A 13,816-nucleotide genomic window follows, 5' to 3' on the forward strand; every position below is an offset into this window, starting at 1 on the left:
CTTGCAAATATCTCCTGGAATGGCCATCCCTGGGGAGGGGATATGTTAATTTCTTCTTTTCAGGTGGGCAGGGTCATATTGTCTCTCTATGAGCTGAACAAAGCCCAGAGGGGTAGGATTTCCTGTGGCAAGCCCTTATGTATAGCTAGCTTCCTTTGTGGCTCAGCTGGTAAAGAATCCACCCACAATGCAGGAGACCTGGGTTTGATCCCTGGACTGGGAAGATCCCCTGGAGAAAGGAAAGGCTACCCACTTAACTTACAGTGATCTCCCAAAGTTTCCTAAGTTTTCCTCTCTATCTATAGTTCCTTAATGGGACTTCTACAGCTGCCTATTCCTATAAATATAACCGACTCTTAGCGACCCCATGGTCTGCAGCCTACCAGGCTCCTCCGTCCATGGGATTTTCCAGGCAAGAGTACTGCAGTGGGTTGCCATCTTAAGAGCTCCCATTACTTTCTGCGGCAGAACTGGTCCTTTTGAGCCAAGTCTCTTGAGCAGGGCCGCGACTGGAGGAATGTTGGACTACATTTCCCAGAGTTCCAAGGGATCTCTGCGCAGGCGCGCTTGGTAAACTACCGCGTCCCTCTCCTTCTCAGAAGCTGGCAGGTCGCTCGCTACCAGCCTGAACCCGCCACTCCCTCCGTCTTAGCTGCCTCGCAGTCTGAACTCCACTCTGCACTACTTCTGCTGGTGTGTGTGTGTGTGCCGCTGCAGACTAGACTTATGGCCTCGATGTTGAGGTTCAACGGGAGGGTGGTACTGGTTACCGGCGCGGGGGGAGGTGAGTACGTGAAGGCTGGAGGGCGGGTGTCCAGCTCACTGTCCTGCTGGGAACCCCCCGGCCCCGACTTTTTTTTTTTTTTTTTTTACCCGCTTTGGTCGGGGTTACGCACACAGCTGTAGCTGCGGTCCCAGCATCTGGGTTGCGGGCCGCGGTGACTAGGCGGCTTGGGGAGCAAGTGATTGGACTTGGTGAGGGTGGGAGGTGGAGGACGGACAATGACTATTCTCCGGTCGCCCAATCTCCTGAGGGTGGAGAGGTGGGGCTGGCCAGCCTTGAGTGGGGACCCAGAAACTCCTGGTGTAGCTCTCCTCACCTCCACACCCGCTCCCGTCCGGCTCCCTCCCGCGCCGCCCCTCCGCCCCTGTCCCGCGCCGCCCCGCCGCCCCCCGGTCCCTCAAGGCTTCGGATCTGGAGAAGACAGAGACCGGGCTGGGCTAAGGATTCCAAAACTAGGTGAAAGTTCATTCCAGCGGTCATCTGTGCGTATCAAATGTAACTCTTCCTGTCAATAGACTCTCTAGGCCTCTGTCGAGTCTTTTAAACATGGCAGAAAAGCCATCTGGTGACTGGAATCACTCCCCACCCCTTGCCCCCAGTAGTAGAGATGTCAGCCCCTTGCCTTTGAAAAATCAGTTGTCTTTTCCTCGGATGATTTTTAAGCTCTTGAGAGGGCCTTCCTTTTAAAAAGCGCATCTGGTAAGAGTTCTCCTTTTGCTTATCAAGCCAAGCACAGTACTGTCAAGTCCACTGGATTCTTGGCATGGAGTTGTAAACTCAAGTGACTGCTGGACTCAGGCAGGCGATAGAGGAGTAAAGTGAGTGTGGGGTGGGGCATTAGGAACTGGAGAGCAGAGGTCTTTCTGAAGTGGGCCCGACCTTCCTGTATTTCAGAAGCAAAGTGGAAATTTGTTATGTGAAATAACTCTTATTTTTAAAGGACAGAAATTAAGACAAACTACTCATACCTACATGTATGCTTTGCAGTGAGATTTTACACTATTCCAAGTGCAAAGGTCCGTCCAGTCAAAGCTATGGTTTTTCCAGTAGTCATGTATGGATGTGAGAATTGGACTATAAAGAAAGCTGAGTGCTGAAGGATTGATGCTTTTGAACTGTGGTGTTGGAGAAGACTCCTGAGAGCCCCTTGGACTGCAAGGAGATCCGGCCAGTGAATCCAAAAGGAAATCAGTCCTGAATGTTCTTTGGAGGGACTGATGGTGAAGCTGAAACTCCAGTACTTTGGCCACCTGATGCGAACTGACTCATTGGAAAAGACCCTGATGCTGGGAAAGATTGAAAGTGGGAGGAGAAGGGGACAACAGAGGATGAGATGGTTGGATGGCATCACTGACTCAATGCGCATGAGTTTGAGTAAACTCCAGGAGTTGGTGAGGGACAGGGAAGCCTGGCGTGCTGCAGTTCATGGGGTCTCAACGAGTCTGACATAACTGAGTGACTGAATTGAAGTGAACTGAAGTGTAAGATTCTTGACCTTATGGGCCTTTGATTACCTACTGGTAGTGCCTTATACCAAAAATGGACCTAATGCAGAATTAATTTAAATTATATATTAAAAGTCACAATGGAGTTCTGATAGTTGAAGTGAAGTCAGTCGCTCAGACGTGTCCAACTCTTTGCGACCCCATGAACCAGGGCTTGCCAGGCTACTCTGTCTATGGAATTTCCCAGGCAAGAATACTGGAGTGGGTTTCCATTTCCTTCTCCAGGGGATCTTCCCCACTCAGGGATTAAAGCTGGGTCTCCTGCATAGCAGGCAGACTCTTTATGCTCTGAGCCACCAGGGTTAAATCATACATATTTTCATATATAAAATGGATTCTCATGCTTCCTTTTAGAAAATGTCTTTAGTATTAATTAGTGGCCAAATGTTTTATATCTGTAGCTATTTTCATTCTGAAATGATCATATGTTTTGGGAAAACATTTGGTTTACACTTAGTTTTTGTTGAAAGTAAGTAAAGCACTCATGTTTTAAGCCATTTTTTGACAGTGAGTGATTCACAGTATGCAATAACAGTTATATGCCAATACCCAGTATACACACACACACACACACACAATCTGTATTTGAAACATAGTACATTCAGTGCACTTTGAACTTTTCTATTCTGTTTCATTAAGTAAATGCAGATTAAAACTCACTAAATTGATTTTGTGAAGTATTAATGAGTTGTTCACATGGACCACAGCCTTGTCTAACTCAGTGAAACTGTGAGCTAAGACGAACGGGTCATGGTGGAGAATTTTGATGAAACATGGTCCACTGGAGAAGGGAATGGCAAACCACTTCAGTATTCTTGCCTTGAGAACCCTATGAACAGTATGAAAAGGCAAAAAGATGTGACACTGAAAGATGAACTCCCCAGGTTGGTAGGTGTCCAATAGACTACTGGAGAAGAGTGGAGAAATCACTGACTCGGTGGACGTGAGTCTGAGCAAGCTCCCGGAGTTGGTGATGGACAGGGAAGCCTGGTGTGCTGAGTCCATGGGTCTCAAAGAGTCGGACACGACTGAGTGACTGAACTGAACTAATGAGTTGTTTTTAGACAATTCTGGATTTAGCGCCTCTTGTTTATAAACTGATCCATATTTTAAAGAACCTGGATTATGCTACAGTTACTAGCCATTAAATTTGAATACTCATCTGGAGCAGATACATGTGGGAAAGTTGAGACTTACATTAGGTCATCATTAGAAAAGAAAGACTGAGATCTAATTGCAGTCCCATAACACAGACTGTTGCCCTTGAGGCCTTGGCATTCTCCTTTAAGGATATGTATCTGTAGAACTGCGTAACTGCTGAACATCCCAGGAGGGTGGCTGTGAATGCTTGCCAGGCCTGTGTCTGGGAATTAGTCTGACTCCAACTCACTCATATTCTGAAATGAAAAGAAATATCTTGGCACTATTCAGGTGCTGTTGTTTAGCTTGGAATATTGAAGAGTTTATTGGGCAACTTGGAAGAAGTTTCAGAATTGTCTGCTACTGCTGCTGCTAAGTCACTTCAGTCATGTCCGACTCTGTGCGACCCAATAGATGGCAGGCAGCCCACCATGCTCCCCCATCCCTGGGATTCTCCAGGCAAGAACACTGGAGTGGGTTGCCATTTCCTTCTCCAATGCGTGAAAAGTGAAAAGTGAAAGTGAAGTCGCTCAGTCATGTCTGACTCTTAGCGACCCCATGGACTGCAGCCTACCAGGCTCCTCCATCCATGAGATTTTCCAGGCAAGAGTACTGGAGTGGGATGCCATTGCCTTCTCTGTCAGAATTGTCTAGCCGGTAAAACAATTTTGCCATGATGGGTGGTGTAACAGGAAGTTGTATTTATTAAGAGATGGTAGTAGCGGTTGCTGGGGATGGAAATGTGAGAGTGATGGAATTGGGCAGTGGAAGAGGGAGTCTGGCCATTGTGAATCTGAAATGGTTATAAAATAGCAAGCTGTCGACTGGAGATAGTAAGACGTGTGTGAGTAGTTGGAAATTCTGAAGTCAGGAGGGACTTTGAAGTTGTTTGACCTCCTTTGGGTAAACCTGGAAAGTGAAATAGTCCAAGAAGTTAGTCTCAGAGACTCTGTTAAGTTGAAGCAGAGGGCAGTCAATCCCACTGAGAAGAGCACTGAACAAGCACTGTGAGAAAAGAATCAACTGATTTTTGACAGTGTGAAAGAAGTTACGGTCAGAAGAGAAATAGGGAAGAGAGGATGGTTGACAGTGAACTTAGGTGCAGGAGAAAGTTAAGACAGGCTTTGAAAGCAGATTAAGAGAAAATAGAGACTCTTGAATTTAATTTTTTTGTGCATTTTGACTCTACAGTTGTGCTGGTCATTGTGGGAAATGCAAAAGAATGACATAAATCTCATCCTTTAAGAACCTTCTAGTTTATTTGGGGAGACAGACTAACACATAAAGTATTTAAATGACGTTTATATAAGCATAGATACACAAACATGGGAAGACCCAGTGAATCTGTTAATGGACTAGTGGTGGTGTTAACTTTATGTACAGATTTGTGTACAGTTTGCTTGGGCCATTATGATTAAAGTAGCTTACTCACATACCTTTTCAGAGAATTGTATAGCTTGGTTTTGAGATAATACTCTGATTAACTGAGATCAATCTCTACTAGAGATGTGTCCCATTCCTTTCATCTGATGATTTTCTACTTTGTTACCATTTTTTGCATTCTGGTCATGAGTACTGATTTCGTTGAAAACCTCATGTTTAAATCTAGTGCTTCAGCCTTGATCTGATAAAATATGAAGAGGCTTGAGTTACGGTATTGGCTGGGTTCTTGATCATCCATTTAGAGTAGATTAAATTTTAAAGTAAATTATTTGGTGATCGTTTAGTTTTGGAAAAATTTATAATTTTGGTTCTTTATAGAAGAGCTTGATAATTTAGCTGTCTCCTTTTGTTATTTGTTTACTTATGAATTAATTTAAATTCAGTTCAGTTCAGTTCAGTTGCTCAGTTGTGTCTGACTCTTTGCGACCCCATTAACTGCAGCACGACAGGCCTCCCTGTCCATCACCAACTCCCAGAGTTTACCCAAAATCATGTCCATTGAGTTGGTGATGCCATCCAACCATCTCATGCTCTGCTGTCCTCTTCTCCTGCCCTCAATCTTTCCTAGAATCAGGGTCTTTTCAAATGAGTCAGCTCTTCACATCAGGTGGCCGAAATATTGGAGTTTCAGCTTCAACATTAGTTCTTCCAATGAACACCCAGGACTGATCTCCTTAGGTTGGACTGGTTGGATCTCCTTGCTGTCCAAGGGACTCTCAAGAGTCTTTGCCAATACCACAGTTCAAAAGCATCAATTCTTCCGCTTTCAGCTTTCTTTATAGTCCAACTCTCACATCCATACATGACTACTGGAAAAACCATAGCCTTGACTAACCAGACCTTTGTTGACAAAGGTTTTTAATATGTTGTCTGATTTTTAATATGTTGTCTAGGTTGGTCATAACTTTCCTTCCAAGGAGTAAGTGTCTTTTAATTTCATGGCTGCGATCACCATCTGCAGTGATTTTGGAGCCCCCAAAAATAAACTCTGACACTGTTTCCCCATCTATTTGCCTTGAAGTGATGGGACCGGATGCCATGATCTTAGTTTTCCGAATGTTGAGCTTTAAGCCAACTTTTCACTCTCCTCTTTCACCTTCATCAAGAGGCTCTTTAGTTCTTCTTCACTTTCCGCTGTAAGGGTAGTGTCATCTGCATATCTGAGGTTATTGATATTTCTCCCTGCAATCTTGATTCCAGCTTGTGCTTCTTCCAGCCCAGAGTTTCTCATGATGTACTCTGCAAATAAATTAAATAAGTAGGGTGACAATATATAGCCTTGATGTACTCTTTTTCCTATTTGAAACCAATCTATTGCTCCATGTCCAGTTCTAACTGTTGCTTCCTGACCTGCATACAGGTTTCTCAAGAGGCAGGTCAGGTAGTCTGGTATTCCTATCTCTTTCAGAATTTTCCAGTTTATTGTGATCCACATAGTCAAAGGCTTTGGCATAGTCAATAAAGCAGAAATAGATGGAACTATTTTGTTTTTTCAGAACTCTCTTGTTTTTTTGATGATGCAGTGGATGTTGGCAATTTGATCTCTGGTTCCTCTGCCTTTTCTAAATCCAGATTGAACATCTGGAAATTAATGGTTCACATATTGCTGAAGCCTGGCTTGGAGAATTTCAAGCATTGCTTTGCAAGCGTGTGAGATGAGTGCAATTGTGTGGTAGTTTGAGCATTCTTTGGCCTGGCCTTTCTTTGGGATTGGACTTAACTGACCTTTTCCAGTCCTGTGGCCACTGCTGAGTTTTCTAAATTTGCTGACATATTGAGTGCAGCACTTTCACAGCATCATCTTTTACGATTTGAATAGCTCAACTGGAATTCCGTCACTCCACTAGCTTTGTTCGTAGTGATGCTTCCTAAGGCCCGTTTGACTTCGCATTCCAGGATGTCTGGCTCTAGGTGAGTTATCACACCATGGTGATTATCTGGGTTGTGAAGATCTTTTTGTACAGTTCTGTGTATTCTTGGCACATCTTAATATTTTCTGCTTCTGTTAGGTCCATACCATTTCTGTCCTTTATTAACCCCATCTTTGCATGAAATGTTCCCTTGGTATCTCTTAATTTTCTTGAAGAGATCTCTAGTCTTTCCCATTCTATTGTTTTCTTCTATTTCTTTGCATTGATCACTGAGGAAGGCTTTCTTACCTCTCCTTGCTTTTCTTTGGATTCTGCATTCAGGTACTTATATCTTTCCTTTTCTCCTTTGCTTTTTGCTTCTCTTCTTTTTGCAGCTATTTGTTAGGCCTCCTCAGACAGCCATTTTGCCTTTTTGCATTTCTTTTTCTTGGAGATGGTCTTGATCCATGTCTCCTGTACAATGTCTTGAACCTCCGTCCATAGTTCATCAGGCACTCTATCAGATCTAGTCCCTTAAATCTATTTCTCACTTCCACTGTATAATCATAAGGGATTTGATTTAGGTCATACCTGAATGGTCTAGTGGTTTTCTTCACTTTCTTCAATTTAAGTCTGAATTTGGCAATGAGGAGTTCATGATCTGAGCCACAGTCAGCTCCTGGTCTTGTTTTTGCTGACTGTATAGAGCTTCTCCATCTTTGGCTGTAAAGAATATAATCAATCTGATTTCAGTGTTGGCCATCTGGTGATGTCCACATGTAGAGTCTTCTCTGGTTTGTTGTAAGAGGGTGTTTGCTATGACCAGTGTGTTCTCTTGGCAAAACTCTATTAGCCTTTGTCCTGCTTCATTCTGTATTCCAAGGCCAAATTTGCCTGTTACTCCAGGTGTTTCTTGATTTCCTACTTTTGCATTCCAGTCCCCTATAATGAAAAGGACATCTTTTTTGGGTGTTAGTTCTAAAAGGTCTTGTAGGTCTTCATAGAACCATTCAACTTCAGCTTCTTCAGTGTTACTGGTTGGGGCATAGACTTGGATTACTGTGATATTGAATTGTTTGCCTTGGAAACGAACAGAGATCATTTTGTCGTTTTTGAGATTGCATCCAAGTACTGCATTTCGGACTCTTTTGTTGACTGTGCTGGCTACTCCATTTCTTCTAAGGGATTCCTGCCCGCAGTGGTAGATATAATGGTCATCTGAGTTAAATTCACCCATTCCAGTCCATTTTAGTTTGCTGATTCCTAGAATGTTGACGTTCACTCTTGTCATCTCCTGTTTGACCAGTTCCAATTTGCTTTGATTCGTGGACCTAACATTCCAGGTTCCTATGCAATATTGCTCTTTACAGCATCAGACCTTGCTTCTATCACATCCACAACTGGGTGTTGCTTTTGCTTTGGTTCCATCCCTTCATTCTTTGTGGAGTTATTTCTCCACTGATCTCCAGTAGCATATTGGGCACCTACCAACCTGGGGAGTTCATCTTTCAGTGTCCTATCTTTTTGCCTTTTCATACTGTTCATGGGGTTCTCAAGGCAAGATAAACTACCAGTAAGTTTATCAGTTCAGTTTTAAAAATGTGTACATGTTAAAATGATTGAAAAAATACAGAAGTAAGCTTTCCACTCCTAGTTGCTAATCACACAATTCTGTTACTCAGAGGTGAACCACTAATTCCCAGTCTCTTATAGTCTTCCTAAGATATTCTCTGTCTATAAGGTTTACATAGGCATATATCCATTTTTGGATGTATAAATTTATACCCTATAGCTTTGAATCTGAATTAAGTATTTTGTGTGTGTTCGTGGTGATTATGTAGTCAAGGATCAGAGCAGAATGTAGAAACTGTTAGATATTTGAAACAGGAAAGGACTCAGTAGAAGCAGTTGGCTTTTGTAAAACTGGTCCATTAGTGGAGCCAGTATCTCTGAGGCTGCCCTTGGAACTGCCACCACCCAAATAGTCACTGGCTCTAGGAACCTAGAGAATGGAAGTTGCCATCCAGAGATTAGGGAGCTTGATCTAGAAGCTGCCAGTATATCCACTTACTACCTAGGAAGCTTCAAGAAATTGGCTTCCTAACCAGCAGCACTGGTCAATTGGCACAGTACAGTGACTTCTGCCTCATTTCCTCCTTCCAAATTTCATTTCACGTGCGTTTTCATGCACATGCATTTAACGGTGGAACACAGATCACATCTAGCATCCTAGAAGCTCGGTAGAATGTAGGAAATGGTAGGGAAAATGGGTGTAAAGTACAGTTTTAAGTTTTCCAACTCCTAAAAGTAGTAGAGGCTGAGAGTACCAGTGAAGCCTCCTCTTGTAATTAATTGCACATCAGTTACTTTTCAATAGGGATTGGATTGAGTAGACCAAAAAAATTATTCTAACATTTGCTCAACTTTGTGATTTTTTTTTTCTTTTCTTCAATAGGATTGGGCCGAGCCTATGCCCTGGCTTTTGCAGAAAGAGGTGCATCAGTTGTTGGTAAGTTGATAAATTTTTCTTTTCATTTAGCACCTAGGAACTAAAATACAGTCTTCACAAGACAGCTTTGTATTTACATCAACTAATTTGTCAAGGTCAAATTTTATCACCAATTTTTTTTTCTTCTGCCAGCAAAATCTTTTCCCTTTGAGGCTGATTTTGTAACTTACTTTTTATTTATTTATTTTTTGTAACTTACTTTTTAAAGTAAACTAGAATTTACAACTCAGTAGAATTGAGAAAGATAAGCAGGCGTTCATTATAAAATTCTTGAATTTGGTATATTGTGGGCTGTAATTTTTTCTTGTAGCAGACTGGTAGAAGATGAATCCCTGTAAGTGTAAATGTATTGGTAAGGGAAGAAGTAAGTGCGTTTTCTTAACTGGAAGTTTGAAATCAGGAAATCCAAAGTATGTTTTTTTGTTTGTTTTTAATTTCTTACATCAAAATTTTTCAAATGGGAGCTTTTATAACAGTTTAAAAAATTTTAATTAAAGGGGCATTTACATGAGTTTTACTGTGGGGATTCAATTGGAGGATGGAGTATTTGAGAACACACTAAATGTGGGAGGTTTTAGTAATCTCAGTGGTTTGCCTGGTGTGCTTGGCAGTTGGTGTGGACATAGGAGTGGGTTTGTCTACAGCCACGTCTTTGTGGGGAGTAACTAAATGGACCTTCGCTGCCAGGTAGGTATGCAGGGCAGTTGTATGCCCCAATATTTATTAATATCTTTCCTGGGCTTTAGCCTCCCAATCACAGTTTACAGAGAGAGAGATTTCTCCCAATTTGTTTATGAAGACATGTGTAACAGACTTAACAAGCAGCCAGGTTTTCTAAACCAAGAAGACCTAAGTGGGATATTGAATATACTTTTCTCCCTCAGTGTGGATGTGTAGCTTATCTTTATGGAAGGTACACAGAGACCTTGGATGTTGTTTAAGGTCATAACCACAGTGTGTTAATCGTCTGCTGCTTGTGGCAAGAAGAAGAACACAATGTCAACACATTTTGGCATTGTGATAGTTTGTCAGGGGTGTATAGTTCAGACCTTTTTTTTTTTGCCAGATTGTCCCAAGAATGTGTCAGGGTCTGTTTTTTTCTTTAAAAAAATATTGCTATTAATTTATTAATATTTTTACTCATAACTTTTTATTTACATCTTTGAACTCAGTTCCATAAATGCTAAGGGTCTCTTTTTATCTTTTGTATCTCCTTAAGGACCTAGAATATTGCCTTTTGTAAAGAAAGGACTTTATTCATTGGTTCTTTTATTGTTGTAGCCCTTTTTTGGGGGAGAGGGTGGGGTGGGGAGTGGTTGGTGTGCCTTTGAGATTGGTTGAGTAAATTTCTACTTTTTTGGTTGTGGCTGAGTTATAATCTTAGTTTATAAATTTGTTTTGTAAAACCTTTTGCAGAAATATGTGTTTGTGAGGATCAGAATTCCTATATCTTTTACTTTTGAATTTGTTGAACTCAGGTTGGACTTTTTCAGTTCTAAGGAAATGATAAACAGGGATGGTGTGTCTCTTGTCATTGACCCAGGGATGGTATTGCAGCAGGTGCTTGTTAAAGTCCAAAGAGGTCGAAAGTTCATGTTTTTGGAAAATTATTTACCAAACTTGGCTGGAGAACCAGATATCGTTTAGTTTATGTGAAAGTGCAGAACTTTTCTACCACTTGTTATCCTGCGACCTGGCTGTGAATTCTTTAGGCTACCAGTGGTTTTTGTTCTTCTAATCACCACTACCCTGTGCTTTAACTTTTTAAAACATAGATGCCCTGCTTCCAGATTGTTTTATGTGCACTGCCATTTCTCCTGAGTTAATTTTGTTCTGCTCAGCATATTTTTACCTGAGGAAGCAAAAAATAGGAAACAGGAGTAAGCACATGTAGGATTTATGACAGAGTCACTTGTTTGTGGTCGGAGAAGGCGGTGGCACCCCACTCCAGTACTCTTGCCTGGAAAATCCCATGGACGGAGGAGCCTGGTGGGCTGCAGTCCATGGGGTCCTTAAGAGTGGGACACGACTGAGCGACTTCACTTTCACTTTTCACTTTCATGCATTGGAGAAGGAAATGGCAACCCACTCCAGTGTTTTTGCCTGGAGAATCCCAGGGATGGGGGAGCCTGGTGGGCTTCCATCTATGGGGTCGCACAGAGTCGGACATGACTGAAGTGACTTAGCAGCAGCAGCAGCAGCAGCAGCAGCAGCTTGTTTGTGGTAAAATTACTGATCAGTTAATCTTAAGGTTAGCTCAGAGGCCAGTAAGAAGTAAAACCTTAAGACATGGAGTAGCTTGTTTCTCATGTGAGAGAGCTTTCTCTTGGTTATGCTGAGTTAACAAACAAATCTCATTGGTTTATCATAATAAAGGATAGTTTCACAGTTACCTGATGATTCAGGTTCTGGTCCGTTGTCTCTCTGCTCTGTGTGTCTTACTAATTTCAGGATCCCAGCTGAAGGAGTGACTCTTATCATGGCTGTTCCCCATGGTGGTGCTTAAAGCTTCTGTTTAGAAGTGTCATGGCACTTCTACTCACATTTCACTGGCCAAAGGAAGTCACCTGGCCAAGCCCAAAGTTAAGGGTATCATTTAAGATATTCTCAAGCTTCCCGTTAATATGATTGCTATGTTTTATGTTCCATAATATCAAGCATTATGGGAGATTTAAATCTGAGTGTAAGAACTGCTAAGCCTTTGGCTGATAATTGCAATAAGGGACATTTGTTTTTGTACAGATTACATCTTTGAAGAATGTGTGTGCATATCTGAAGACAATGTTGGGAATGGAATAGGTTTGAGGTTTCCTCAGTTGGTGAGCCATATCAAGTTCTCTGAATAGTAAGTTTTATCTCGAGGGCTTGAACACAAAGAAGATTGAAGTGTTCCAGCAAGCAGAACCTCTTCTTTGACAGTAAGAAAGGCAAAATGCTTTTTGTTCTTGAACTGGAGGAGTAGCACTTAGGGGTAATTTGAATTGAAGTCTTTTAAAGTAAGATTGGCACGATTTCTTTTCTGTGCTGTAGTTACATGACAACTGGTAAAGATGAGTTTTTAAAGTTCCTCCTGTCAGATGCCAGAGCCTGTGTTTTTAGCTGCTGTGTGATCCTGATAGCCAGAAGGTGAACTTCAGTGTGGGAAAGTGAATTGTCTCTGAAGTTAGGTCAGGCTTTAAATCCTGGCTCTGCTGTCCAGTTACATGACTTGTCTGAATATTAGTAGCCACCTTCCCTAATAACTGCCAGGATTATGGTGGGGATTAAATGACACCAAGAATTAAAGTCTTTTGTAAAGGGGGAAAGAAAACAGTATTAGTGACTGCCTACCATGTCCTGGGCGCTGTGCTCAGGATTATATCAAAGTGAGCTTCGGGGGCATCCCAGGTTGGAGTAGTGTCATCTAGGAGAATGAAGATGAGAGATGAGAGGTGACAGGAGGTCAGATCATATAGGACCATTTAGTTCAGAAGGACTGGCTTATACCCTGATTTTTTTTTAAATTAATTTTTATTGGAGTATAGTTGCTTTACAATGGTGTGTTAGTTTCTAGTGTACAGCAACCCGAGTCAGCTGTAGGTGTACATATAGCCCCTCTGTTTGATTTCCTGCCAATTTAGGTCACCACAGAGCACTCAGTAAGGTTCCCTGAGCTATACAGTAGGTTCTCATTAGTTACCTATTTTATACATAGTGTCAATGGTGTATATATGTCAATACCAACACCCCAAGTCCTATGTCACCACCTTTACCTACTTGGAGTCCATATGTTTGTGCTCTACATCTGTGTCTCTATTTCTGTTTTGCAAATAAGATCGTGTATACTATTTTTCTAGATTTCTAATGAGAACCTACTTTCATGACCCGATTTAAGGTTTAAATTGATCATTCTGCTTGCTGTCTGAGGAGTAGGTTCTGGAGGAGTAAGAATGGAAGTGGAGGAGGATGTTGAGCATGTTGGGGTTTATTATCATATGAACTCTTATTGTCTGTACTTATAATTCTTCATTAAAAAAAGAAGTGGAAGCAGAGAGATCTGTCAGGTTATTGAAATAATCTGTAAAAGAGAAGGGGTTGATTCAGACAGTTGGTAGGGATGGAGGTGGTACAAGGAGGTTAAATTCTGGATATATTTGGAAGGTAGGTATGGCAGGATTTGGTTATTTGCTGATGTGGGTTGAAAAGGAGGGAGGATAGAGTGAGAGAGAAAAGACTGGAGGAGGGCAGATTCCCAGAGAGGGGACATTCCTGTAGATTTTCAGATGAGGCTAGTAAGTAGACAGTGGGACATAGGACTCTATAGCTGGGGGGACATTGAAGCTATATAAGTCTATTTTCAGTTCCCAGGTGGTATGTAAAGCCAGGAGACTGGGTCAGATTACCCAGGTGGTGAGTGCAGATAGACAGGAGATGGAGTCCCAGGAGGACTCAGTCGCTCATTTTCAGTTTCTTCTTCCTTTCAAGAGACCCTTGATGGCTTCTTGTTGTTGAGACAGATTCCGTCCCTGAAATTAAGGGGGCCTCATTTAAGATACTGCTTTCTAAACTGTTACCACATTTTGGAGGCCTACAAATATTTAGATAC

General features: G+C 42.0%; 1 protein-coding gene across 1 annotated transcript in view; it reads left to right on the forward strand.

Annotated features, from left to right (window-relative positions):
- The first annotated feature begins 573 nt into the window (after positions 1-573).
- HSD17B4 (hydroxysteroid 17-beta dehydrogenase 4) overlaps positions 574-13,816 on the forward strand; it is a 98,289-nt gene continuing 85,046 nt past the window's right edge. Inside the window, exons 1-2 of the mRNA XM_006078096.4 lie at positions 574-784; positions 9,178-9,231. Of these exons, the coding sequence (XP_006078158.3) occupies positions 727-784; positions 9,178-9,231 (112 nt within the window). The 5' untranslated portion in view covers positions 574-726. The remainder of the gene's footprint in view (positions 785-9,177; positions 9,232-13,816) is intronic.

This window comes from Bubalus bubalis, chromosome 9 (genome assembly GCF_019923935.1).
Source record: "Bubalus bubalis isolate 160015118507 breed Murrah chromosome 9, NDDB_SH_1, whole genome shotgun sequence".
Classification (NCBI taxonomy): Eukaryota; Metazoa; Chordata; class Mammalia; order Artiodactyla; family Bovidae; genus Bubalus; species Bubalus bubalis.